The following is a 27612-nucleotide window of genomic DNA, read 5'->3' on the forward strand; positions in this document are numbered from 1 at the left end:
TCGATGGGTCAATTGAGGACGATGAGGTTGAGCTTCCAGGTTATAGCATTCGTAGAATTGACGGAAACCGAAACTGTGTTTTACTCGGAATGATGTGCCTTTTAACCCTCGTTCAGATCTGAAAATGGATGGTCTTGAGGTTGCATGGGTAAATATACTTATTCCTAAATGTCGTACTAAACTTGTTGGTGTGTGCTATCTGCCTCCTAAGCAGAATCATTTATGATTTACTTGAATAGAGAATGTATTCTGCTTGGTGATTTTAATACAATTGTGCAGTTATCCCCCTCAGAGAAGTACACTAGTAAATGCCCTGTATAACTTTAATCAGTTATTTGGACTAAAACAACGGATTGTTGAGCCAACCCGGGTGTGTACTGACAGTAAATCAACTTTGGATTTGATTATTGTATCAGATCAAGAGAACGTCTGTCATGTACGAAACTGTGATGATGTTGATCAAGCTTGGTCTCTTTTTAAAGATCTGTTTCTGTCTGCACTAGACTCTCTGGCTCCGATGAAGCAAATTCAAATCAAACAGTGGTCAGGGAAATAGATCACTTCTGAGATCTTAGACCTCATAAAGAAAAGGGATCGCTACCTGTCCAGATTCAGAAGGACAAATCTACAACAAGATTAAGATGCTTATATTAACTGCAGAAACCAGGCAAGATACAAAATGGATAAGGCCAAATCCCAACATTATATAGACGCCGTTAATGATAACTTAAACTGTAGAAAATTTTAAAGGACATTGGCTCAAAACCACCCCATAAGGTAAAATACGGTAGCATTGGCCTGGATATTGAAGAGGTTTTATGTCATGACCAGGCAAAGGTTGCAAATTATTTTTTATTTTTTTTACTACTATAGCCTCATCTCTGGTTAAGAAGTTACCCACCTGCTCTGGACACTATGGCTAGTTTTTCATTAAAAACTTTTACCATAGCAGAGGTATTACAAATTATTTGTTTGAGCTGTGCATGGTAACAGAGGACAAAGTTTCCAATCTACTATGCTTAATGAGCACAAACAACGCAACTGGGCTGGATAACCTCCATGCAAGATTCTTAAAGGATAGTGCTTGTGTCACCGCTAAAATGATAACGCATTTTGTAAACCTTTCTATTAGTCGTGGTACATTTCCCAAGGATCTCAAAACAGCCTGGGTGGTTCCACACCACAAGAAGAGCAGTAAAACAAATGTAATAACCTACAGGCCTGTGTCAATCCACAAAACCTTATCCAAAGTGGTTGAGAGATGTTTTTAATCAACTTGAGGGATACCTTCTTGAGCACAAACTTCTTTATGAACTACAATCTGGTTTTAGAACAGCTCATTCCACTGATACTTATCCACCTTTTTGACCACGTTAAGTGAGAAGGGGAACTATACAGTTATGGTCATGTTAGACTTGCAGAAAGCGTTTGACACTGTGGACCATGATATTCTCCTGATGAAACTGAAATGCATGGGTCTAAATTATGTAGCAGTGAATTGGTTTATCTTCTTTTTTTTACCCCCTTTTTCGTGGTATCCAATTGCTACAACTCCCGTATGTGCTCGGGAGAGACGAAGGTCGAGAGTCATGCGTCCTCCGAAAAACAACCCAACCAAGCCGCACTGCTTCTTAACACAGCGTGCATCCAACCTGGCACCAATGTGTCGGAGGAAACACCGTACACCTAGCGACCTGCGCCCGGCCCGCCACAGGAGTCGCTAGTGCTCGATGAGACAAGGATATCCCTACCGGCCAAACCCTCCATAACTCGGACGACGCTAGGCCAATTGTGGGTCGCCCCATGGACCTCTCGGTCGCGGCCGGCTGCGACAGAGCCTGGGCTCGAACCCAGAGTCTCTGGTGGCATAGCTAGCACTACGCCACCCGGGAGGCCCGGTTTAGGTCTTATCTGACCAACAGAACATAAGTATGTAATGTTGGTGATGTTCTGTCAGAGGCCAAAGAAATATCCTGTGGAGTACCCCAGGGATCAGTTTTAGGGCCTCTTATTTTAAATATACGTTAATGATATGCCAGATACAGTAAGGTGCAAACTCTTGCTTTATGCTGATGATTCAGCCATACTGGTATCAGGGAAGTATACAGTTTACATTGAGTAGACCCTGAGTAAAGAATTGCATTTTGTTAAGAGATTGGTGGTCTGACAACAAATTGTCACTACATTTGGGAAAAACTGATTCGATTTATTTTGTAACAAAACGTAGATTGCTTAGGGCTGACAAGATAATGGTAAACTGTGCAGGCAAGGAGATTGAATCTAAAACAAGTATCTTATCTTGGTGTGTCCCGAGATCAATCATTTTCTAGAGACCTGATTGCTGCTAAAATCCTTTCTAAAATGGTGAACAAATTGAAATGTTTATATCATAAAACTCAATATTTTATCATTAACGTTAAGAAACTGCTGGTCTCAACCTTGATTCAGTGTCATTTTGATTATGCCTGCTCTGCTTGGTATAGTGGGCTATCAAAAAGCTGAAAAAGCGAATGCAGGTCATGAAAAATAATGTTATCAGGTACAGTGGGGCAAAAAAGTATTTAGTCAGCCACCAATTGTGCAAGTTCTCCCACTTAAAAAGATGAGAGAGGCCTGTAATTTTCATCATAGGTACACTTCAACTATGACAGACAAAATGAGAAAAAAAATCCAGAAAATCACATTGTAGGATTTTTTTATGAATTTATTTGCAAATTATGGTGGAAAATAAGTATTTGATCACCTACAAACAAGCAAGATTTCTGGCTCTCACAGACCTGTAACTTCTTCTTTAAGAGGCTCCTCTGTCCTCTACTCGTTACCTGTATTAATGGCACCTGTTTGAACTTGTTATCAGTATAAAAGACACCTGTCCACAACCTCAAACAGTCACACTCCAAACTCCACTATGGCCAAGACCAAAGAGCTGTCAAAGGACACCAGAAAAAAAAATTTGTAGACCTGCACCAGGCTGGGAAGACTAAATCTGCAATAGGTAAGCAGCTTGGTTTGAAGAAATCAAATGTGGGAGCAATTATTAGGAAATGGAAGACATACAAAACCACTGATAATCTCACTCGATCTGGGGCTCCACGCAAGATCTCACCCCATGGGGTCAAAATCCCAGAACCACACGGGGGGACCTAGTGAATGACCTGCAGAGAGCTGGGACCAAAGTAACAAAGCCTACCATCAGTAACACACTACGCCGCCAAGGACTCAAATCCTGCAGTGCCAGACGTGTCCCTCTGCTTAAGCCAGTACATGTCCAGGCCTGTCTGAAGTTTGCGAGAGAGCATTTGGATGATCCAGAAGAAGATTGGGAGAATGTCATATGGTCAGATGAAACCAAAATATAACTTTTTGGTAAAAACTCAACTCGTTGTGTTTGGGGGACAAAGAATGCTGAGTTGCATTCAAAGAACACCATACCTACTGTGAAGCATGGGGGTGGAAACATCATACTTTGGGGCTGTTTTTCTGCAAAGGGACCAGGACGACTGATCCGTGTAAAGGAAAGAATGAATGGGGCCATGTATCGTGAGATTTTGAGTGAAAACCTCCTTCCATCAGCAAGGGCATTGAAGATGAAACGTGGCTGGGTCTTTCAGCATGACAATGATCCCAAACACACCGCCCGGGCAACGAAGGAGTGGCTTCGTAAGAAGCATTTCAAGGTCCTGGAGTGGCCTTGCCAGTCTCCAGATCTCAACCCCATAGAAAATCTTTGGAGGGAGTTGAACGTCTGTGTTGCCCAGCAACAGCCCCAAAACATCACTGCTCTAGAGGAGATCTGCATGGAGGAATGGGCCAAAATACCAGCAACAGTGTGTGAAAACCTTGTGAAGACTTACAGAAAACGTTTGACCTCTGTCATTGCCAACAAAGGGTATTTAACAAAGTATTGAGATAAACTTTTGTTATTGACCAAATACTTATTTTCCACCATAATTTGCAAATAAATTCATTTAAAAATCCTACAATGTGATTTTCTGGATTTTTCTCTCTCATTTTCTCTGTCATAGTTGAAGTGTACCTATGATGAAAATTACAGGCCTCTCATCTTTTTAAGTGGGTGAACTTTGTACAATTGGTGGCTGACTGAATACTTTTTTGCCCACTGTATATGCTGAATGTCCTCCCTAGGACCCACATGGGGGTACAGGAGTTCAGGGAGGTGGGCTTGTTGCCTTTTGAGTCCAGAGTGGACCAACTTAAACATAATCATATGTTTGACATCTTATTAAATATGCCCCAGGTTACATGAAAATCCACGTTGATATGGTCTACTCCATAACCAACACAGCCACAACACCAGATCTAGTGTTATGTCTTGTAAAATCCCAAGAGTAAACAGTACTGCGAGGCATTTGTCTATGGAATAGCCTTCCCTTTGAGATCAAGCAAAGAAAAAGTAAAAATAGCTTTAAAAAGCAGGCAAAGATTTTCATTTGGACATTGTCTAAGTAAGAAAAAAACACTCCACGGCCCCTTGTGCCCCTTACTGCTGGTCAGATGTATTTATTTGAAGGATCGGTATGATTTGCAATGAATAGATTGAATAGGTTGATTTTTAAGGTTAGGGAGAAGTGCAGTGAATAGTGCCACTTTTCAGGATGTCAATATAAATGAATGTATTTATGGTTGTTTGTAATTATGTCTTGCCTTTTAAATCATTATATACATTATTGTTTTTAGCATTGAGAACCACTTTGGAAACAAGTGTTTAATTAATACTTTCAAGTAATAATACTTTTCAATCCTCTGGGTCCACATTGTCCATTTTGTTCAAATCAATGTGACAGATTTTATTTAATTTAGAATATACTTTTGAGCATGGTGAAGTTATTATTTACACTTTGGATGGTGTATCAATACACCCAGTCACTACAAAGATACAGGTGTCCTTCCTAACTCTGTTGCCGAGAGGAAGGAAACTAGGCCAATTATGACTTTAAAACAGAGTTTAATGGCTGTGACAGGAGAAAACTGCAGATGGATCAACAACATTGTAGTTACTCCAAAAATACTAACCTAATTGACAGAGGGAAAAGAAAGAAGCCTGTACAGAAGGCACTAAAGTAATACTGCAAAAAATGTGGCAAAGTGATTTAACTTTTTGTCCTGAATACAAAGTGCTATGTTTGGGGCAAATCCAATACAACACATTACTGAGTACCACTCTCCATATTTTTAAAGCATAGTGGTGACTGCATCATGTTATGGGTATGCTTTTAATCCTTAAGGACTGGGGAGTTTTTCAGGATAATAATAATCTACGGAATAGAGTGAAGAACAGGCGAAGCACTGGATCAATCTGCTTTAATCCAGACACTGGGAGATTAATTCACATTTCAGGAGGACAATAACCTAAAACGAAGGTCAAATCCACACTGGAGTTGCTTACCTAGAAATCAGTGTACAGTCAGGTCCATAAGTATTTGGACAGTGACACAACTTCCATAATTTTGACTCTGTATGCCACCACAATGGATTTGAAAGGTAACAATCACAATGTGCTTTAAGTGTAGACTTTCATCTTTAATTTAAGGGTTTGGATGAACCGTGTACGAATTACAACCATTTTTATACATAGCCCCCCAATTTTAGGGGCACGAACGTAATTGGACAAACTAACATAATCATACATTAAATTGGGATGTTTTAATACTGCAAATCCTTTGCAGTCAATGACTCCATGAAGTCTGGAACCCATAGACATCAACATATGCTGGGTTTCTTCCCTTGTGATGCTCTGCCAGGCCTTTACTGCAGCTGTCTTCAGTTCCTGCTTGTTATTGCAGCGTTTTGCCTTCATTTTATAGATTTTTTAAAAGTAGATTTTTTTTATTACTTTTACCCTTTTTTCTCCCCAATTTCATGGTATCCAATTGGTAGTTACAGTCTTGTCCCATTGCTGCAACACCCGTGCGGACTCGGGAGAGGCAAAGGTCGAGAGCTGTGCATCCTCCGAAACACAACCCAGCCAAGCCGCACTTCTTCTTGACACAATGCCAGCTTAACCCGGAAGCCAGCCGCACCAATGTGTCGAAGCAAACACTGTACACCTGGCAACCGTGTCAGCGTGCATTGCGCCCAGTCCAATTGTGCACCGCTCCATGGGTTTCCCATCTACATGCCCACGCCATAACACTACCTCCACCTTGCTTCACAGATGAGGTGGTATGCTTCGGATTATGAGCAGTTACTTCCCTTCTCCATACTCTTCTTTTCCCATCATTCTGGTACAAGTTGATCTTTGTCTCATCTGTCCATAAGATGTTGTTTCAAAACTGTACAGGCTTTTTTTAGATGTTTTTTTTAGCAAACTCTAATCTGGTCTTGCTGTTTTTGAGTCTTACCAATGATTTACATCATGTGGTAAACCATCTGTATTTACTCTGGTAAAGTCTCCTCTTGATTGTTGCCTTTGACACAGATACGCCTACCTACTGAAGGGTGTTCTTGTTCTGGCCAATTGTTGTGAAGGGTATTTTCTTCATCAGGGAAAGGTCTTCCGGGCCTCTTGGTGTTCCTGAGCTCACCAGTGCATTCTTTCTTTTTAAGAATGTACCAAATAGTTGATTTGCCACACCTAATGTTTTTGATATCTCTCTGGTGGGTTTGTTTAGATTTTTCAGCCTTATGATGGCTTGCTTCACTGGCAGTGACATCTCTTTGGACTTTTTATAGAGGGTTAACAGCAACAGATTCCAAAGGCAAATTTCACACTTAAAATCTCTAGACGTTTTAGCTGCTAACTTGGAAATGAACTAATGAGGGAATAACACACACCTAGCAATGTAACAGATGAGCAGCCAATTGTCCAATTATTTTTGGTCCACATATAAAAGACTATGCTGCTCCCAATACTTATATCCCTCAATTACACCAAATCCATATGGGGGTGTTGAACAGTGCAATTGTAAAGATGCCCCTTTCTGCATCGACACGTCACCCTATGTGAGGTTTACTAGATTGTACTTTCCATTAGTGACCAGTGTCATGACGTTGCCCTCTTTGGGTATAGCAAGCCCCATCCCCCTCTCCCTGCCTCCTTTAACTAGGCTGCTGTGGTCAGAGAGAGGTCGTATAGAGAGAGAGAGTGAAGTTTCATAGAGAACAAAGGAATTTCTTCCACCTCACAGAACTTGAGGTCCAAACAAATTTCATGTTCCGGAGAAGGTATAAAAGATCGGTGAAGAATCCAGCTACGAACTGGTCCGTTTGTTACAACTTGGGGAAGCTCATGGGAGACGGTGTGGCCACATTACCATAACGCTGTTTATATAATAACCTCAGATATGAGGTTTACATGTAATTGTCGTATAAGATGAATGAGTGAGTATGATACTGTTTGTAAAATTGTGTAATGTGATTTTGGACTGTTTAATGAAGGAAACTCCAATTCCCTTTTGAGTTTAACTAAATCAGAGGACCGCCCATGAGCCTAGTTAGGGTCAGGCATCCTGGGACAGCCCTTTTCTGCAATTCCGAATAAAATCCAACTTTGAGAAATTCTCAAGCAGACCATGTTTCTCTCAATCACAGGAGTACAAAGGTTGCAGACCATTGCTGAATATTTTAACCATACCACGTGGTTAAACTCTTAGACTATCGATACCGACAAAATAAGAACAAGTCTTTGATATTAATTACTAGTCTGCAGCTAGGAATTCGGTATCATTGAACGCGGAGAACGACAACCGCCGAAACATCCATTCTACGACAACATGAATGAATGTCACTCTGAACTATCCACTATAACCTTGACAGAGAGAGAGAGACGGACAATTCTACAAAACTTTTCAACAGCGATGAAGACGACACACTGAACGTAAATATATATATTGATTGCAATTGTTCCCGATTGAGTGAGCGTTCATGTGTAAAGGATTAGCATTTCAATTGTTATAATTATCAACTCTGTAGTGACTTCTCAGCTGACCCCCACTCCACATTTTGTCCACCAAGCCGTGATGCCGGTTTAGCCCACTAGGGCACATTCCCTTATCATTTCTTGTAACCATATTGACTTTGTTTGTTTGTTTATGCATTTCGGTGAATTACTTAGTTAGTAATAAATAAATGATTTAAGACAATTGATGTATGGATGACTCATAGTGAAGACTGGGTTTGTGCAGATAAACAACCATTTCTGACGTTTGGAATGAGACTAACGTGAGGTAAAATAAATAATTAATTAATCAGAAGACTATTTGATCAGATATAACATTTTTGAAAAGTTATATTAGGAAATGATAACCTGGTAATCTGAATATTTTCTTTGGTGCCCCGACTTCCAAGTTAATTACAGTTACATGATTAATCAGTTTAATCGCGTAATACTAATTACAGAGAATCTTTGATAAAACTAAAAGTCTTCATTTAATGATAGTAAAGACACGACACCAGTGACCACCTAAGCAATGACTATTTTAATGGAATGCCTTCTTTATGTCTCAGTGCATGATTGTGTTTAATATTTCCATACTTCAAATAAAGTTTGGAGAGCAGTAGATTAGGCGCTAAACCAGTTTAAGGCAAGATCCAACCCAAAAATGGTATGAGCGCTAAGAAGAAATAGGCATGACTCTCCTATATTAAATATAGTAATCTGTGCCATAAAACCTTTAAATTAAACATTTACAGTGTTTAAAACAATTCTCATTGTATAAACTGCCTTCATTTTGCTGGACCCCAGGAAGAGTAGTTGCTGCAATGGCAGCAGCTAATGGGGATCTATAATAAAATACTAAAACAAATCTCTCTTAGTACAGGGCTGTTGGAGTAGAGGTTGGCCTTGAACTCTATATAATGTCAATCTGTGCTGCCACCACTGTTGTGTCCACTGCCACCTGCTACCGTCTCTCTATGGCTGTACTGTGTCTGCTTTCACTGACCGGCCTGTGCTCTCAGACAGCATACACAACCCTGGCAATTCTCCCTGAATAGGCTCTCCCTCCACAAACACACACACACACACACACACACACACACACACACACACACACACACACACACACACACACACACACTTCAAAATATTCAGTTTCACACATGTGCAACAAGTGGCTCCGTGGCGCAATGGATAGCGCATTGGACTTCTAGGCTTGTGAATGTGAGGTGATTCAAAGGTTGTGGGTTCGAGTCCCACCGGAGTCGCACTTTTTTTTTAAAGAAAGTGATACAGGAAAAAATGATAAAGGAAGACAAAATTATCTTAGTTACTCTAACAAATTTTCGTTGTTAAAAGTAGTATAGCATTTCGAAAGAGACTTGAGTAAAGGCAAAATTCTGAAATGTATCTTTGGCTAAATATATATAATATTTCTCAACGAGCTACTAAAACACACATTTTTGTGAGCTAAATTTAACATAGTGACTTTTTTCAACATTTTGTTACAGCCTTATTCTAAAATTGATTAAATAGTTTTTCCCCCTCATCAATCTACACACAATACCACACCATGACAGGCAAAAACAGGTACAACCTTTTCTGCAAATGTATTATAAATAAAAAGTATTCAGACCCTTTACTCAGTACTTTCTGGAAGCACCTTTGGAATCTTTGCCTGGATCCTGACTAGTCTCCCAGTACGTGCCGCTGAAAAACATCCCCACAGCATGATGCTGCCACCACCATGCTTCACCGTAGGGATGGTGCCAGGTTTCCTCCAGATGTGACGCTTGGCATTCAGACCAAAGAGTTCCATCTTGGTTTCATCAGACCAGAGAATCTTGTTTCTTTAGGTGCCTTTTGGCAAACTCCAAGCGGGCTGTCATGTGCCTTTTACTGAGGAGTGGTTTCCATCTGGCCACTTGATTGATGGAGTGCTGCGGAGATGGTTGTCCTTCTGGAAGGTTCTCCCACCTCCACAGAGGAACACTGGAGCTCTGTCAGAGTGACTATTGGGTTCTTAGTCACCTCCCTGACCAAGGCCCTTCTCCCCCGATTGCTCAGCATGGACGGGCAGTCAGCTCTAGGAAGAGTCTTGGTGGTTCCAAGCCTCCACCCATTTAAGAATGATGGAGGACAGTGTTCTTGGGGACCTTCAATGCTGCAGACATGTTTTTAGTACCCTTCCCCTGTGCCTTGATTACAATCCTGTCTTGGAGCTCTACGGACAATTCCTTCGACCTCATGGCTTGGTGTTTGCTCTGACATGCACTGTGAACTGTGGAATATTATATAGACAGGTGTGTGCCTTTCCAAATCATGTCCAATCAATTGAATTTATCTCAGGTGGACTCCAATCAGGTTGTCAAAACATATCAAGGATGATAAATGAAAACAGGATGCACCGGAGCTCAATTTTGAGTCTCATAGCAAAGGGTCTTAATACTGTAAATAATGTATTTAGGTTTTTTTTGTAATACATTTTCGCTTTGTCATTATGTGGGATTGATGAGGGAAAACAATAATTTAATCAATGTTAGAATAATGCTGTAGCGTAACCAAATGTGGAAAAAGTGAAGGGGTCTGAATACTTTCCAAATGCACTGTATATTTCTCTCTTGCTTCTCCCTTCAGTTTGGAAGAAATGTATTTGTTCAAAACTGTTCAACTATTTTCTTTCTCTGAGTCAACTACTCACCACATGTTATGCACTGCAGTGCTAGCTAGCTGTAGCTTATGCTTTCAGTACTAGATTTAATTCTCTGATCGGGTTGACAACATGTCAGCTGTTCTCCAGCTACATCGTGTTGCTACTCTACAGAGTGCTGTTGAGGCTAATGTAGACCTTCTTTGCAAAATAGTATGTTTTAATCAATTATTTTGTGACGTGATTATATTTAGTATACTTTAATCTAAAAAGGATAACTTTTTAATGTTTAACCACTCATATTTTTATGAAATATATCACTGAGGAGGATGGTCCTCCCCTTCATCCTCTGAGGAGCCTCCACTGCCTCACAAGTAGAGGATTATAGTTTACGGAGTAAAATTGTGTGCACGCAGGCAGCAGTTTGTGTGAAAATGGAACCAAAATGTCCATTACATATGTTTTCCGGAAAATTCACAGAAATATTGTCCTTTGGAGAATTGTTTGGGACTTTGGGTTTAGCCAGCAAGGCCTCATTTAAGGACGTGGAACTTTTAGTCTGTACATAACATGGAACAGTTCTGGGCAGTAAAGAGTTACTTTTTCAAAATGCCTTTGCTGCAGCAACGTACATCATCGGGTGAAGCCCAGTGCCAAGTTTATAGCGATCTTCTAACCATAATATACAATAATGTGCTCCTGATGGCACAGCTACAGTGCTGTGAAAAAGTATAAGCCCACTTTCTAATTTCCTCTACTGTTGTATATGATTGATGCTAAAGTTATCAGATCTTCAACCAAATCCTAATATTAGATAAAGGGAACCCGAGTGAACAAATAACAACAATTACATACCTATTTCATTTATTTCATAAACAAAGTTATGCAACACCTAATGCCACTGTGTGAAAAAGTAATTGCCCCCTTACACTCAAAAACTGGTTGTGCAACATTTAGCTTAAAAAATATAGAAAAATCAGAAAGGGGGCAAATACTTTTCAACGGCACTGTACATCCACTTTGAAGCAAGCCTGGACTCATTTGAGCTTGAAATAAACAAAAATCCCAATAAACACAATGTAACTTTGAAACAATAAAGCCAAACACCCAATTACAAAAGATAAGTTACACACACAAAAAGAGAAGAACACTCACCAGGTTCTCCTTCTCGATACGCTGCTGCTCGCGCTGCCTGTTGAGGGCACTGTGGTAGAGGCGGACAGGGGGCGGACCCCCTCCTCCTCCGTTGGACCTCCTCCGGGAGCTACTGGTGGTGCTGGTGCCCCCCGTACTACCCGGTCGCGAGTGGGGCGATGGGCGCGACAGCTGGCGCAGCAGCCTCTGGTTCTCCCGGTCAATCTGCCGCACCTCGTCGTTGCTAAAGGAGTAATTCTTCCTATTCCTGCCTCCACTGGGGCAGTCGATGGCCAGGCCACTCCCCAGGCGACTGAGGAAGGCTTCAGAGAGAGAGGAGGGAGAGATGACAGAGGAGGAAGCAGCAGATAAACATTTTGTTAGTTAGCTGTCTGATTTATTACAAATGGAGCATCTGCATGTCAATGAAAATATTTACAAAAAACATATGTAAACCGCCACTTTCTCAGATAGCTCCTGTCCTCCTGGACTGACCAGTGGGAGCGCTCCCCTGACCAGTTACCAGTGGGAGCGCTCCCCTCTGTCCCTCTATGCCCACCCGCACATACACCTCAGCCCCTGCTTCTCCCCACCTCACCTTCTTCTACATCTGGGTTCCAGGAGCCCCCTTCCTCCTCCTCCTGGGGTATGCTGCTGAGGTTACCAGTGGGAGCGCTCCCCTCTGTCCCTCTATGCTGCTGCTGCCTGACACCCACACCCCCAGGCCCCACACCCTCCTCCTCCACCACCACCACCCTCCCCACTCCCAGGTCCAGGGACTGGGCAGGGCTGACGTCGGGGGTGGACAGTGGGGTCACGTCAGTCACAGTGTCTTCCTCTTCTTCAAGGGTGACGGTGGTGTGAGGCATCTCTCTGGGCGCTGCCGAGCCCAGCCTGGGGGGCCTCCATCTGGGGGAGGAAGGCATGGATGTCTGGTGGGTTGGGAGCCCGGGCTTGGGAGAGGGCTCTGGGCATCCAGTATGCACCTGAAGGAAGAATAAGATGCATTCAGGGAGTTGTTTTAACAGTTAAAACGAGATAAGACACTCTTAAAATCCATCATTTAACTCCTGTTGAACAACTTACTGCAACCATAACAGTGCCAACATTTACATTTGAGTCATTTAGCAGATGCCGATGCCCTTTTCCAGACTGTTATGCAGATCGACATACAGTTAGCAGTGAATCTCAGTACTCCTGTGCCAGTTGAGTACTGCAGGTTTTTGTCCCAGCTTAGCGCCATCACACCCGATTCAACTCATCAACAGATTTTGAAGAAAATAAGGCTCAGTGGCAAATGAATGTCCAACTAGTCAGTTACAACTGTGTGGAGTTTGTGACTGCAACTAGGTGAGCTTTTTACAGTTTTATAGACACTATGTCCTGGGATTTCTATGATATTCTATATACACTGCTCAAAAAAATAAAAGGGAACACTTAAACAACACAATGTAACTCCAAGTCAATCACACTTCTGTGAAATCAAACTGTCCACTAAGGAAGCAACACTGATTGACAATACATTTCACATGCTGTTGTTCATATGGAATAGACAACAGGTGGAAATCATAGGCAATTAGCAAGACACCCCCAATAAATGAGTGGTTCTGCAGGTGGGGACCACAGACCACTTCTCAGTTCCTATGCTTCCTGGCTGATGTTTTGGTCACTTTTGAATGCTGGCGGTGCTTTCACTCTAGTGGTAGCATGAGACGGAGTCTACAACCCACACAAGTGGCTCAGGTAGTGCAGCTCATCCAGGGTGGCACATAAATGCGAGCTGTGGCAAGAAGGTTTGCTGTGTCCGTCAGCGTAGTGTCAAGAGCATGGAGGTGCTACCAGGAGACAGGCCAGTACACCAGGAGACGTGGAGGAGGCCGTAGGAGGGCAACAACCCAGCAGCAGGACCACTACCTCCGCCTTTGTGCAAGGAGGAGCAGGAGGAGCACTGCCAGAGCCCCGCAAAATGACCTCCAGCAGGCCACAAATGTGCATATGTCTGCTCAAACGGACTCCATGAGGATGGTATGAGGGCCCGACGTCCACAGGTGGGGGTTGTGCTTACAGCCCAACACTGTAGGACGTTTTTCATTTGACAAAGAACACAGAGATTGTCAAATTTGCCACTGGCGCCCTGTGCTCCTCACAGATTACATTACATATCATTACATTTACATTTAAGTCATTTAGCAGACGCTCTTATCCAGAGCGACTTACAAATTGGTGAATTCACCTTCTGACATCCAGTGGAACAGCCACTTTACAATAGTGCATCTAAATCATTTAGGGGGGGGGGGGGGGAGCAGGTTCACACTGAGCACGTGACAGAGTCTGGAGACGCCGTGGAGAACGTTCTGCTGCCTGCAACATCCTCCAGCATAACCGTTTTGGCGGTGGGTCAGTCATGGTGTGGGGTGGCATTTCTTTGGGGGGCCACACAGCCCTCCATGTACTCGCCAGAGGTAGCCTGACTGCCATTAGGTACCGAGATGACATCCTCAGACCCCTTGTGAGACCATATGCTGGTGCGCTTGGCCCTGGGTTCCTCCTAATGCAAGAAAATGCTAGACCTCATGTGGCTGGAGTGTGTCAGCAGTTCCTGCAAGAGGAAGGCATTGATGCTATGGACTGGCCCGCCCGTTCCCCCGACCTGAATCCAATTGAGCACATCTGGGACATCATGTCTCGCTCCATCCACCAACGCCACGTTGCACCAGACTGTCCAGGAGTTGGCGGATGCTTTAGTCCAGGTCTGGGAGGAGATCCCTCAGGAGACCATCCGCCACCTCATCAGGAGCATGCCCAGGCTTTGTAGGGAGGCCACACAGGCACGCGGAGGCCACACACACACTACTGAGCCTCATTTTGACTTGTTTTAAGGACATTACATCAAAGTTGGATCAGCCTGTAGTGTGGTTTTCCACTTTAAATTTTGAGTGTGACTCCAAATCCAGACCTCCATGGGTTGATACATTTCATTTCCATTGACAATTTTTGTGTGATTTTGTTGTCAGCACATTCAACTATGTAAAGAAAAGTATTTAATAAGAATATTTAATTCATTCAGATCTAGGATGTGTTATTTTAGTGTTCCCTTTATTTTTTTGAGCAGTATAGAAGACCCCCTTACCTTCCTGATCTTCATTAGTGCAAACCGTAGCAAAACATTTTGCTACAAAAATGAGTGTTTCTTAGTAGGTCCCTCCCCATTTCAGCCCGTTTGGTTCGTAGTGAATTCAACCCAGGTGTTTCACTACAGAGCTGGGACAAATAGCTAGACCCTATGTGAATACTCTTAAAATGCATCCTTCTTTCCTCCCTTCCTTGAAGTAACCATTGGGTATGTGTACAAAGCCGAGCAGTACGGCAGCTCTCTCCAGGAGCAGGATTGAGAATGACGAGCCTCAACCAGTTAGACAATAACAAGTTGTAATCCTACCATGTCCACAGAGTGAGAGGGCTCGGAGGAGCAGCTCTCCCCACTGCTGTAGCTCTCATCCGTCTCCGACTCGGATGAAGTGGAAGATGGGGACAAACTCCTGTGGCGGAGCTTCCTGACAGGCTTCTTGGGAATGCCGTGTTGTGTCCCATTAGGTCCGGGTATCAACCTTGGGTTAACAAAATATAAGGTCATGAAACAAAGGCTTACCCATCCAACTGAATGACATGGCACAGTCTAGATAAGAACACAACCTGGTAAACAGAGGACGCAAATGCTTTGCCTGCATATTGGAACACTATACTGTTGATTTGATGTCTGTAATGCTTCAGGTGTCAAAATCATTGCACGGATGGCAAGTGTCTGCAGGTTTTCACTCTTCACTTGTACTTGATTGATCAATTAACCCTATCAGTCCTGAGAACCCATCTAAAATTGGCTTTCCATGTATCCAACTTTCATATACAGTGGGGCAAAAAAGTATTTAGTCGGCCACCAATTGTGCAAGTTCTCCCACTTAAAAAGATGAGAGAGCCAGAAATCTTGCTTGTTTGTAGGTGACCAAATACTTATTTTCCACCATAATTTGAAAATAAATTCATTAAAAATCCTACTATGTGATTTTCTGGAAATATTTTTCTAATTTTGTCTGTCATAGTTGAAGTGTACCTATGATGATAATTACAGGTCTCTCATCTTTTTAAGTGGGAGAACTTGCACAATTGGTGGCTGACCAAATACTTTTTTGCCCCACTGTATCTGCATGTCCAGCCCCTATAATTAGCCTCACAATGAAGTGTTTTACCATTGTAGGACAACCAGGGGTCAAGTAGAACACAAAACAATTTGAAATAAACAGTTGCATTCACGAGTATTATTGACACATCTCAATAAAAAAAATGTACAGTCTCAAAGAAAACCATTAGTAACACACTACGCCGTCATGGATTAAAATCCTACAGCACACGCAAGGTCTCCCTGCTCAAGCCAGCGCATGTCCAGGCCCGTCTGAAGTTTGCCAATGACCATCGGGATGATCCAGAGGAGGAATGGGAGAAGGTCATGTGGTCTGATGAGACAAATACAGGTTTTTGGTCTAAACTCTAAACTCAACTCGCCGTGTTTGGGGGAAGAAGGATGAGTACAACCCCAAGAATGCCATCCCAACCGTGAAGCATGGAGATGGAAACATCATTCTTTGGGGATGCTTTTCTGCAAAGGGGACAGGACGACTGCACCGTATTGAGGGGAGGATAAATGGAGCCATGTATCGCAAGATCTTTGCCAACAACCTCCTTCCCTCAGTAAGAGCGTTGAAGATGGGTCGTGGCTGGGTCTTCATGCATGACAACGACCCGAAACACACAGCCAGGGCAACTAAGGAGTAGCTCCATAAGAAGCATCTCAAGGTCCTGGAGTGGCCTAGCCAGTCTCCAGACCTGAACCCAATAGAAAATCTTTGGAGGGAGCTGAAAGTCCGTATTGCCCAGCGACAGCCCCGAAACCTGAAGGATCTGGAGAAGGTCTGTATGGAGGAGTGGGCCAAAATCCCTGCTGCAGTGTGTGCAAACCTGGTCAAGAACTACAGGAAACGTATGATCTCTGTAAATGCAAACAAAGGTTTCTGTACCAAATATAAAGTTATGCTTTTCTGATGTATCAAATACTTATGTCATGCAATAAGATGCAAATTAATTACTTAAAAATCATACAATGTGATTTTCTGGATTTTTGTTTTAGATTCCGTCTCTCACAGTTGAAGTGTAGCTATGACAAAAATTACAGACCTCTACATGCTTTGTAAATAGGAAAACCTGCAAAATCGGCAGTGTATCAAACACTTGTTCTCCCCACTGTATGTGACCTTATTACAGTATTATAGACACTATGTCCTGGGATTTCCTATGATCTTCTATGTAGAAGAACCCCTTACCTAACAACTCATGTAACTTGTGAACATCATAAAGCAAAACATGTTACATGTGCATGTTTGTGAGAGTCTGAGTAGATATCTTTTAATAGATTGTAGCTCAAACAATTAGGACTCTACAGACGTTTTGTAAGACCCAGCCCGGGCTCCTTGAGGATCCACCCTTGTCTCACAAACACTGCTCTAGCTCAGCCCCTGTTAATCACAGACTAATGAGCAAGGCAGTTAACCCCCAACAACAACTGCTCGCCGATGATGTGCAGGTGGCTGCCTTAGTTGACATCCACCTCTCTGATTCAGTATTGGTATCTACGGATGCAGACGAAATAAACACATCCAATGGTCCAACTCAGTAGTCTTTAGCTCAAACAAAAATGTTTAAAAAGGGTTATAAGTCCAAATGCACCAGCATTACGGTGGGACTCATTGAGTTAAGGTCACTGATTAGTTAAGAACTCCCCTCACCTGGTTGTTTAGGTCTTAATTGAACACAAATTGAAAGGAAATAACAAAAACTAGCAGACACTGCCCTCCACGAAATGAGTTTGACACTCCTGCATAATGTTACATGCTTGTCTGCTGCTATCTTGGCCAGGCCTCCTTTGGGAAAGACATTTATAATCTCAATAGCCTCATAAATAATAAATACACGAAGATAAGAAATTGTATGTCTGATTTAAATTTTGAGAAGGAAATATGGGATTTCTAAAAATAAAAAAAATATTTAAAAAATCTGGGAAAAAAATTCATAAAATCTTTGAACCTTTGACCCAGTGGCCTCCCTGACTCTTCCTCGCTTTCATCTTGGCTCTGATGATAGCCATCTTCATCATCATCGGCGCCTTCTTCCTGCTCCTCTGCTGATGATGCCGTGCGGATGTCGCTGGAGCTCTTGGAGTGGATGCTAGATACCTCCTCTGCACCGCTGCCGTCCTTCACCTCCGACAAGACAGGTAAGTAAATATAGTTTACAACTACTACAAATATTACAATAGACCATGGTTAGACATATTTGTTTTAGGCAGCTCCCTGGTCATGGAACAGTTCTCAAGCTTTTGATGGACATGTTATTGAAATAAATGATTATCAATAAGAACATGAATGATGAGGATTGCATTTGATTTGACTACTGTTTGTTTTAAATCTGTACCATATTGTATAAAAACAATTGGAATTCTAATGGACATTTTTAGGATTAAATCATATCTTTTTTTTTAAATAATTATGCTTCCTTGACATTGATTTTGATTAGGTCTCAATTCCAATGTACCCCAAGCCTGGGCAGTTTGTATTGAGTGGCATAATGCCACCTTGTGGCGTAATGTAGAATGATGAAGCCACAGACTTTTTTACAATTCTATTTAACTAGGCAAGTCAGTTAAGAACAAATTCTTATTTACAATAACGGCCTATCTCGGCCAAACCCTAAACCGGATGACGCTGGGCCAAATGTGCACAGCCCTATGGGACTCCCAATTACGGCTGGTTGTGATACAGCCTGGAACCGAACCAGGGTCTGTAGTAATGCCTTTAGCACTGAGATGCAGTGCCTTAGACCACTGCGCCCCTTGGGAGCCCCGCAACTTGTCTAGTACAAGTTATTACTCCTGCATACTGTTATGCCTGCATGTGCACTGTAAATTGGTTACAGATAGGGTGCATTCTGATTTTATAATAAAGCACTTGTTGCCCTTTCCTTGTGACTTTACCTTGACCTGGGTAAAGGGGTTGGGAAAAGTCACAAGGGAAAGGGTACAAGATGACAGTGGTTATTTTCATCAGACAATCCTTGTTCATGCCTTTCTTACAGAACATTCACCAAATAGCCTCACCATTAGCATGCCTACCTCTGATTTATTGGACGATATGCTCGAAGACCTGCTCCTCCTGTCTTCGGCCTCGAAGCCATGACCCTTCTCCTCTGTCCTTGGTTGAAATATTACTCCTGCAGGACTAGGGTCCCTAGTACCACCACCGGACCTCTCTGTACCCCTACGCCGCTCTGTCTGTGGAGCCTCCGGCTGGATGTCTGGCTCCTTTCTAGCCTCAGAGCTTATTTCACTCTTTCTTTCACTCTTCCCTTGCTCTTTGCTGATGCTGTCACAATCAGCGTCGCTGTCGAAAAACGAGTGATCCACCTCGCCCTCCAGTTCTTTGGGGCTGTACATAACAGTTGTCTCCTTCAGCACTCTGGTCGAGAACTGGAGAGAGATAAGGGGACATTTTTTATTTATTTATATTCGATACTCTCAGCTGGTTAATACTTCACTTAAATTCGAAACGGTAGCCTATAGGTGACCCTCCAATCATCAATGATTGACATATTTAATCAAACCAGCATTAGCAATGTTTAGGCTATATGCATTGTATTTGTTGATAAACTGCCTCGCACACACAATCTAGCTACCTACATAATGTCAGCTACAGTAGCTAGCTAACTGTGAGGGAAGTCTAAAAAGCACATTTACAGTACCCAATGCCAAAGGCATTTAGCTATTTTATTTGACCACAGGACAATGCATATAAGCACTTAATTGCCGGTTTTATTGATCAACGTAAAACATCCACATTTCTAATGGAAGAGCTAGCTAACTCTAGTAAAACAGTTCATAGTTGTACGTTAACGTTAGCAAGGTGTGGAAGTTCCTTGATATCACTGACGTTAACTAGTTACTGTTAAGCTAGCTAGTAGTTAACGTTACCAGCTAGTAGAAAGACTGACACTTTTACAGTCAGTACCCAAAGTAACGTTTACCCAGGGCATTCTGCATTCAGTGATTTATTTGACTACAGGACACTGCATATAACGCTTCAGTGTAGCCTTGATTGATGGGAAAGCTAGTAACGTTAGCTAGCTCAAGTAAAACATCCACATCTCAAATGGAAGTTAGCTAGCTAGCATAAAGACAGACAGTTAACTTTACTATAACGTTATCAAGTCAGTATCCTACAAAAGACCGAATCAAGGCAGCTGATCCTATCAAGAAAGCTCTGCTAACGTCAGCCTAACCTAGCTAGCTAACGTTAGCTAGCTAGCTACAATAAAGCACACTAGATTTTTTACGACCTTACCTGGCATGCACGCTAAGTGTATGACTCAAGACAAATCAGTTGGTTAATTAGCTAGCTTTGTTTTTTTAGACTATGCCGTTATAACCAAGCAGTCTCCATGTAACGTTACTTTAAATGGCATATTGAAAGTAGTTTGCTAACGTTACATGAAACGAAGCTAGACTAAATATGTGTGGGTTGAATAGCTAATGTAACTAAGCAACGTCTTCTTCTTTTTGGTATGGCTTTCCGGAAGACTAAACGCTGTGGACAGGGTTGCCAGGTTACCTTATTTCTAGCCCAATGACCCTCAAACCACCCCAAGGCCCGAAAACTGTCGTTTTTGCGCAGCAAGAGAGTACTTGACACATGAACTCCAATAAACTGTTTTTCCATAAATTAATCGAACAAATTAAGAAGGATTATCTTCTAAGTAACTTGTAATGACGTTACGATCGGGTTTCCATCAAAATAATAAGTATTGCGAGTTAGCTAAAGTAATAAAGGAATTTGAATATATTGCAAGAGAAAAAAAATATAATTCAGTCCAGATCATTTTGGGTGTCGATTTAACTGTCTACTTCTGGCATAACATTGACAGGAGAGTTAGAGTGATGAAAGTTAGACAGAGGATATCGAAATCTCTACCCAAGAAACACTTGGAAGAACTTTAAAAAACGAATGTTATGCAAATTTTCTGACAATTGTGCCTCAATAATAAGTGCCAAATGTTAAGACTACATACAATCCGTTATAAATGGCCTATCTGCTAGATTGGCTTGTCATTTCTATAGGCATAGGCTACTGACACAAATCTTGGTTTATGATTGCAATTCAGCTTTGCCATTGGTTTGCTTAGCTAAATGCAGGTAGCCTATAGCCCCTGATAGGACTACATCTAATTTCAGATAGCCTACAGTAGCCTAGGCAAGATGTAAACTGAACGATTTAGCAATTTGCTTAGTTGAAATTTACATTCTAATTTATTCAACATGAATAGTGAGGCGATTTAGAGGTAAAAATTGTATTGTATTGTATTGTCCAATAAACTGCTGGAATAAGCTTCTGGGGATGGGGTCTTAATTTAAATCACTAAACAAATATTAACAATATGGATATGTACTGAATATGCTTGACAACATCAGCCAGTGTTTTATCTGTAGCCTAATCTGACTGACTGTTACTGTCAATCTAATGCATTCTAACAACAGCTGACAATTGCGAGAGCTGTGACCAATGCTCCCTACAATTTTGGGGGGCACTGAGCAAATTTTAGGTCTTGTGAGCAGAAACTTGAACATTGTGAGAATTTACAGTGAACATTGAGGCTGTACCCTTACAGTTTTAGACAGTAGCCAATAGGCTATTGTGGCTATCTGAGCATAATGTAGGCCGACCAACAAAACCAATAGAGCAAATCCCATAACATTTTCACATGGAAAAAGCTTTTGATTTCTATGATATAGCCTATATGTGGTGTTCAGCACAGGCCTACATTGCATGAGACTTTTAAAAACGTTTTTACATTATGAAGGGCTTGATATTAATACTTTTTTACTTGGTCTGTAACATGATGTGCCAAATAGGTGACTGTAAATTGTATTGTGTTGTATGATGCAAGAAACCACTTTACAATATAAAATAGGTTATTATTACCATACAGAGAATTAGACAATGTAAATTGTTGTAATATTTGTTCTGTCTTTTGAGGATTAAACAGAAATCCTCCATCCGCTTGTTTTAAAAATATTTATTTATTTTCAAATACCGAAAGTGAGAGGTTGTAATCTGAATAAAGGGAAAAAGGCCCTTCTTGAACACGGGCTGACATTCTTACTAATCTGCTAGCGAAACAGTTTGGATTTGAGTATATCTTTTGTATGATTTAAGCCTTTAGTGAGAGGTCTAATGCTTTAATATTCAGTCATTCTGCCCTCCGAATACATATTCATTACCATTCACTGCCAAATAGGCCTGTTTAATTTTGTCTGGCTTGCCATTCCAAGGCTCTGAAAAGCATCCAATTATTTCTGGTCCCATGCCGTCGCTGGGTCGCGGATACGAAAGGTTCAGGAGGCCCTTAGCACTTCATATCTGGTTTTAAAGACTACTGCCATTCTGTTGGCATACCTTTTATAGATAACTTTGACACCTTTTGGAAACAGAAGATTGTTCTACAGGAATGACAAAGTCCATCCAAATCATCTTGACTCCTGGACTCTTTCCACACATTTCAAGGCTTCGTTGAGAGAATGACTTATCAATGAACCAAGCCCTGCTCAGATAATTCCTATTATTGTATCGCTGAGTTGTTGTAGTGCTGCAGAAAATGTACATAGTCCCAGAAGCATTGTAAGTCATAATGTATGTAACTTAATTTATGTCCCTCTAAGTCCCTTGAATGCCTCTATTGATTCTATATCAATTGCATGCAGTAAGCATGTGTCTATGAACCAGAGTTATATTGTTAGCACTGAGGTGGTGTGCCCTCGTAGTTGGCTAGATGCAGCTCACCCTCCACTATCAGCTCAAACATAAATATCACTGTCATGTCCCCTCTCTCCACTGGGATTACCTGCCTCAAACCCTATTTCAGGGGCTGAGTCACTGGCTTACTGGTGCTCTTCCATGCCATCCCGAGAAGGGGTGCGTCACTGACATGATCTTCCTGTCCTGGTTGGTGCCCCCCCCCCCCTTGAGTTGTGCTGTGGGAGAGCTCTTCATGCTCTATACTCGGCCTTGTCTCAGGATGGTAAATTGGTGGTTGGAGATATCCCTCTAGTGGTGTGGGGGCTGTGCTTTGGCAAAGTGGGTGGGGTTATATCCTGCCTGTTTGGCCCTGTCGTCGGACGGGGCCACAGTGTCTCCCGACCCCCCCTGTCTCAGCCTCCAGTATTTATGCTGCAATAGTTTCTGTCGGGGGGCTAGGGTCAGTCTGTTATATCTGAAGTATTTCTCCTGTGTGAATTTAAGTATGCTCTCTCTAATTCTCTTTCTCTCTTTCTCTTGGAGGACCATGCCTCAGGACTACCTGGCCTGATGACTCCTTGCTGTCCCCAGTCCATCTGGTCGTGCTGCTGCTCCAGTTTCAACTGTTCTGCCTGCGGCTATGGAACCCTGACCTGTTCACTGGACGTGCTACCTGTCCCAGACCTGCTGTTTTCAACTCTCTAGAGACAACAGGAGCGGTAGAGATACTCTGAATAATCGGCTATGAAAAGTCAACTGTCATTTACTCCTGAGGTGCTGACCTGTTGCACCTTCTACAACCACTGTGATTATTACACTGCACAAATTAAAATCTAAGTAAGATTAAATATCTTAAATCAAGGCAATATATGCTTGTTTTTCTTCTTATCAGCCACTTTTTATGTTGGAGCATTTCACTTGTTTCAAGATTTTTTGTCCTTAATTATCTTAATAAGATAACTTGTTACTGAGATTGTTTACTGGTTCTGAGTAACTTAGTGCTCGAAACTAGATTTATAAAACTGTTTGATCAACACTGACAAGTACAAAATTGCTTTGTCAAAGTCAGAATTTCTTATTTCAAGCATCTTATCCTTTTCATCTCTTCACATATTAAGAACAGATAACGACCAAATGGAATTCACTGTTTTAATGTCAATCTTACACACAGCACAGCAATCATGTAGACAAAATACAGTACAGAAAAAAGACAGTACACTTTTCATATCTGGGGAATACACTTTGAGTCATTTGAACAATTATATTACATCCCCAAGATGGTATTTGACTTGTACACAAGTTTGGATCTTGTTGCTAATTGTGTAAAAGGTTAAATAAACCAGTTTTTTAGCATCCACTAACTCAGTGGCCTGTGCAAGGTGTGGGACCACAACTTGATAAACCATGACGTTTCTATCAAAGTGTATAGTTTGAAATGGTTGATATTCCAATCAATAAAGCCTAGAATCAACAAGAAATGTGTTTTTGACCAGTCCAAATCCTGGCATACTTTGGCAAAGATCATGGACTTCTGAGTTATGTATTTATTACAAGCCATTTGACTGATACAGCATGGTTTACTTTATTGAAACCTAGGAAGTCCCTCAATTTTCTAAGTAAATATTGTTTATTTCTTTAACCTCTGATACAGGTCCCATCTCCCTTTCATTTGAAAAAAATTGGGTGCATTGGAACTGTCAACATTTTGGCAGCTTTCATATATTTGATTCTGATTGATCAAAGACTTGCACATATTTTTTATATTGAGCTTGGAAGCCCATTGTTTAAAGAAACCATGTTAAGACTCAAACCGCATACACATATGTCTAACCATTGGCCCCAATGTGTCACGGTTTTCTGTATGCGAAGGAGAGTCGGACCAAAATGCGGCGTGGCTATTGTGATTCATATTTTAATGAAACAAGGAAAAACACAAATCAATACGAAAACAACAAACGTAACACGAAAACCGACTATGGTCAGGGTGTGACACAATGACTATCTGTGATAGCAAAAGTATCATATAATGCTGTTTAGGTGTAACATTGCAGTCTGGAAAAAGGTCCTTCCAATGCTTCAAATGATTTCAACTTCAACCTAGACATAGTCACAATGGAAAGAACAGGTGCAAATACTATCTGTACCATCTCTATTAGCTCAATTATCAGTTGTATATATGCATTGACTTCCAAACTCTCCAAAACAAATGGCAATATCCTTAGCAGGACAAGCATTTGCACAGATTACTGTTTTAGCTTACCATCACTTGACGTCAATGTACTAACAGAAATTGGGAATGGCCGATCTCTAACATCTAGAGGGGAATAAGGGAAACCAAGAATAACAGAATTCAGTCCAGATCAAGTTGTCCTGACAAGACAAGATGATTCAAAATACATTTATCTTCCAATGGGGCTATGCCCTCCAGAATGACATGCATAATGTCTTGCGGAGTTTGTTGTATGATATCAAAGGCTGGGAATTCAACTAACTTGCTCTTTCTATTGATCCCATATATTGTTCTCAGGCTGTTGCGAAGCAAGTCCGTCTGTACCTTTTCTATTTCATCACACTGTCTGACATGCTTCTCCAATGTCCTTTTAGTATATGCATCCTCAATGAAGTGTGACTGCATGTAGTCAAAAGAACACTAACAGTGTCTGCACTTACTGTAGGCAAAGCCCACACGCTCTTTGAACCCTGCTAGTTCATGTTGCGCCAGGGTGTCTCCACAGAGAGCGACCATGGCACCATATATCGTTTTCTCTCCATTAATAGTTAGCATTTTAACCCCACTGTACAATCATCCATGTCTTCCTTGATTCTATTCAATATTACATCTACACCAGATTGACAGAGGTCTGCTGATCTAGCCATGGCAAGTAGCCTGATAGCAGCCAGTTTAGACCTGTATTTTGGATTGATATTTCCTCGGGTGTAGTACACCATTTAACAACTTGTTTTTTGATGCAAAGGATCCTAGTGGATTACACATTTCTATTTAATCCGTGTACAGAACAATCTGCAATGCCTTTGGTTTCTCTGAAAATAAGGGATGTGATTTTAGAAGAACACCATCAACAATGTAATTAAAAAAACTTTCCCTGCACATCTGGGGTCCCTTTTCAACCATAGACAAAATCCTTGGGTTTGATAAAAACTGTTCTAGACTTTTGACTAATGGTATATAAATTATTTTATTATCTTTGATAAAAATGCATTTTGATCCTCCACATTTCATCCTGCATATGGAATTTCCTCTGTGTCCAAACAGCTAAACTGCTTCTTAATAACACTGTCCTGTCTAAATGTTGTTGCAACACCAGCAAAAGAATGTAGTATCCTGACATGTGCAGGCTGGACATTACTAGTTCATGACAAGTATAATGTTTGTGACAGGATAAGTGGTTGCGAAGACTGACTATGAATGCTATTAGTAAATGTAATTACTTAAAAAAATATGGTCAATTTCAGATGATTGCCACCAACCGAGTAACTTACTTGTTGCACTGTGACAGCTCCGTGTTGGTTAATGCCCCCTTTGCCCTTCATCTGAGTCAGATGTATGGAGTTGCTTATGAGTGATGCTGGAGTTAGCTAGTAGCTGATCGGGTTGAATGTTGTCCTGTGCACCACACATCAAAGAAACAGATTATTATTTGAAATTGTATTTAGTTTCACCAATAGAGCTATTGAAGTGTTTTGTTCCTATTTATCATTGATTATTTTCACATTAACCCAGCTTTAGCCATGAGAGTCATTATAGCTAAAATTATCGAATAGCCTATGGACAGTATGACATTGGTCCGTGTATCGTCCGTTCAATAAAAAAAAAATACATCCAGAGAACCAAAAAAGAAATGCTAACTAGCTACTAACATGTTCCGGTGGTACTTTGCTTTCCTCCGATGGCTGTTCATCTGGTCGGATGCAATCAAGTAGGTGTTGAAGGTGGTTTCTCTTTACATGATGATAGAAGGAATTGTACACTATATTTCTCAGTGCATCCGTCAATACCACAGAGCAACCAGAAATCAGGGCTGCAACTGCAATCTATTGATATGGCTCAATAAGAGTTTCAATTAAAAAGTAATAAAAACGCAGCAGATAACGCACCGCCAAAGCATCTTGAACGTTACTAAAAGCAAATGCAAGTAAAACGTTCCCACTGCTTTCGATGAAAATAACTGAAAATGATGTTCACAAGTATTTATAATACGACCAGTAATTTGATTAGAGTACAACAGCACTGGGACTTTTAACTATACATGTATCACTCCGCTTTACAGGTGTTCTAATAACCGTTAATTACATTAACGATCGGTATCTATCTTAAATTGTAACAAACTTCGCACCGCAAAGATGAACATATTTCCAAAAATAACATTTGAGTTCAATTATGAATGGTCGTCAGGAGAGGACGGTAAGTGTAGGCCTATACAAAGTAGCAGTAGCAAGCTAGTGTGTAGGAAAATGTATATGTGGTGCTTGGCAACAGTCCAGTCCCAGACCAGTTGGGGAACTATGTGTCTCAGTCCAGTTGTGGAACTATGTGTGTTGGCGGAGCCAAATAAATTATTAAATAAATAAACAAATCACAATCTGATGTTGCTTATTACTGTTAACTAGTAAATTGCGCTTGTAGAACTGTTGTATAAAAGCAATATCACACTCGTGGTCGTGCTGTTATACTGAATATTATTATCTGCGGCCTCGTACCTACAACGGAATCACAGCTGTGCTGATATTCAGCACTCCCTCTCGTGTGATAATGCTTAACGGACGTACATACGTTCATCACATTATCTAGCTACATAAGCGAGGCCTATAACTAAACAAGTCAAAGACGGTCCAAATCTTTGAGTCATCTAACACCATGAATGAAGATGGAATGGATGACACACATCCAGGCATGGAACATATATCAACCGCAGTATTAAAAGGTAATGTTCATTTGGTTATACCCGTTTATCTTTCTCCTTAGCAAGCTAACATTAGCTAACATTCATTTGAATTGGAAAGTTGGCAAACCAAGTTAGCAT

General features: G+C 41.4%; 1 protein-coding gene and 1 non-coding gene across 3 annotated transcripts in view; one reads left to right on the forward strand and one right to left on the reverse strand.

Annotated features, from left to right (window-relative positions):
- cfap97 (cilia and flagella associated protein 97) overlaps nucleotides 1–20362 on the reverse strand; it is a 34269-nt gene extending 13907 nt beyond the window's left edge. The window contains exons 1-6 of one of the 2 annotated variants that reach the window (XM_064925982.1): nucleotides 20123–20362; nucleotides 18898–19251; nucleotides 17814–17989; nucleotides 15121–15289; nucleotides 12280–12667; nucleotides 11703–12004 (exon numbers count right to left, since the gene is read on the reverse strand). In XM_064925982.1, the coding sequence (XP_064782054.1) occupies nucleotides 11703–12004; nucleotides 12280–12667; nucleotides 15121–15289; nucleotides 17814–17989; nucleotides 18898–19218 (1356 nt within the window). In that variant the 5' untranslated portion in view covers nucleotides 19219–19251; nucleotides 20123–20362. The remainder of the gene's footprint in view (nucleotides 1–11702; nucleotides 12005–12279; nucleotides 12668–15120; nucleotides 15290–17813; nucleotides 17990–18897; nucleotides 19252–20122) is intronic. The other variant, XM_064925981.1, reaches the window with a different exon arrangement.
- trnar-ucu (transfer RNA arginine (anticodon UCU)) lies at nucleotides 9074–9165 on the forward strand. The gene is given in 2 exon segments: nucleotides 9074–9110; nucleotides 9130–9165. It is a non-coding gene; the product is annotated as a tRNA-Arg (tRNA).
- Nucleotides 20363–27612: the final 7250 nt, after the last annotated feature.

This window comes from Oncorhynchus masou, chromosome 20 (genome assembly GCF_036934945.1).
Source record: "Oncorhynchus masou masou isolate Uvic2021 chromosome 20, UVic_Omas_1.1, whole genome shotgun sequence".
NCBI classification, from domain to species: Eukaryota; Metazoa; Chordata; class Actinopteri; order Salmoniformes; family Salmonidae; genus Oncorhynchus; species Oncorhynchus masou.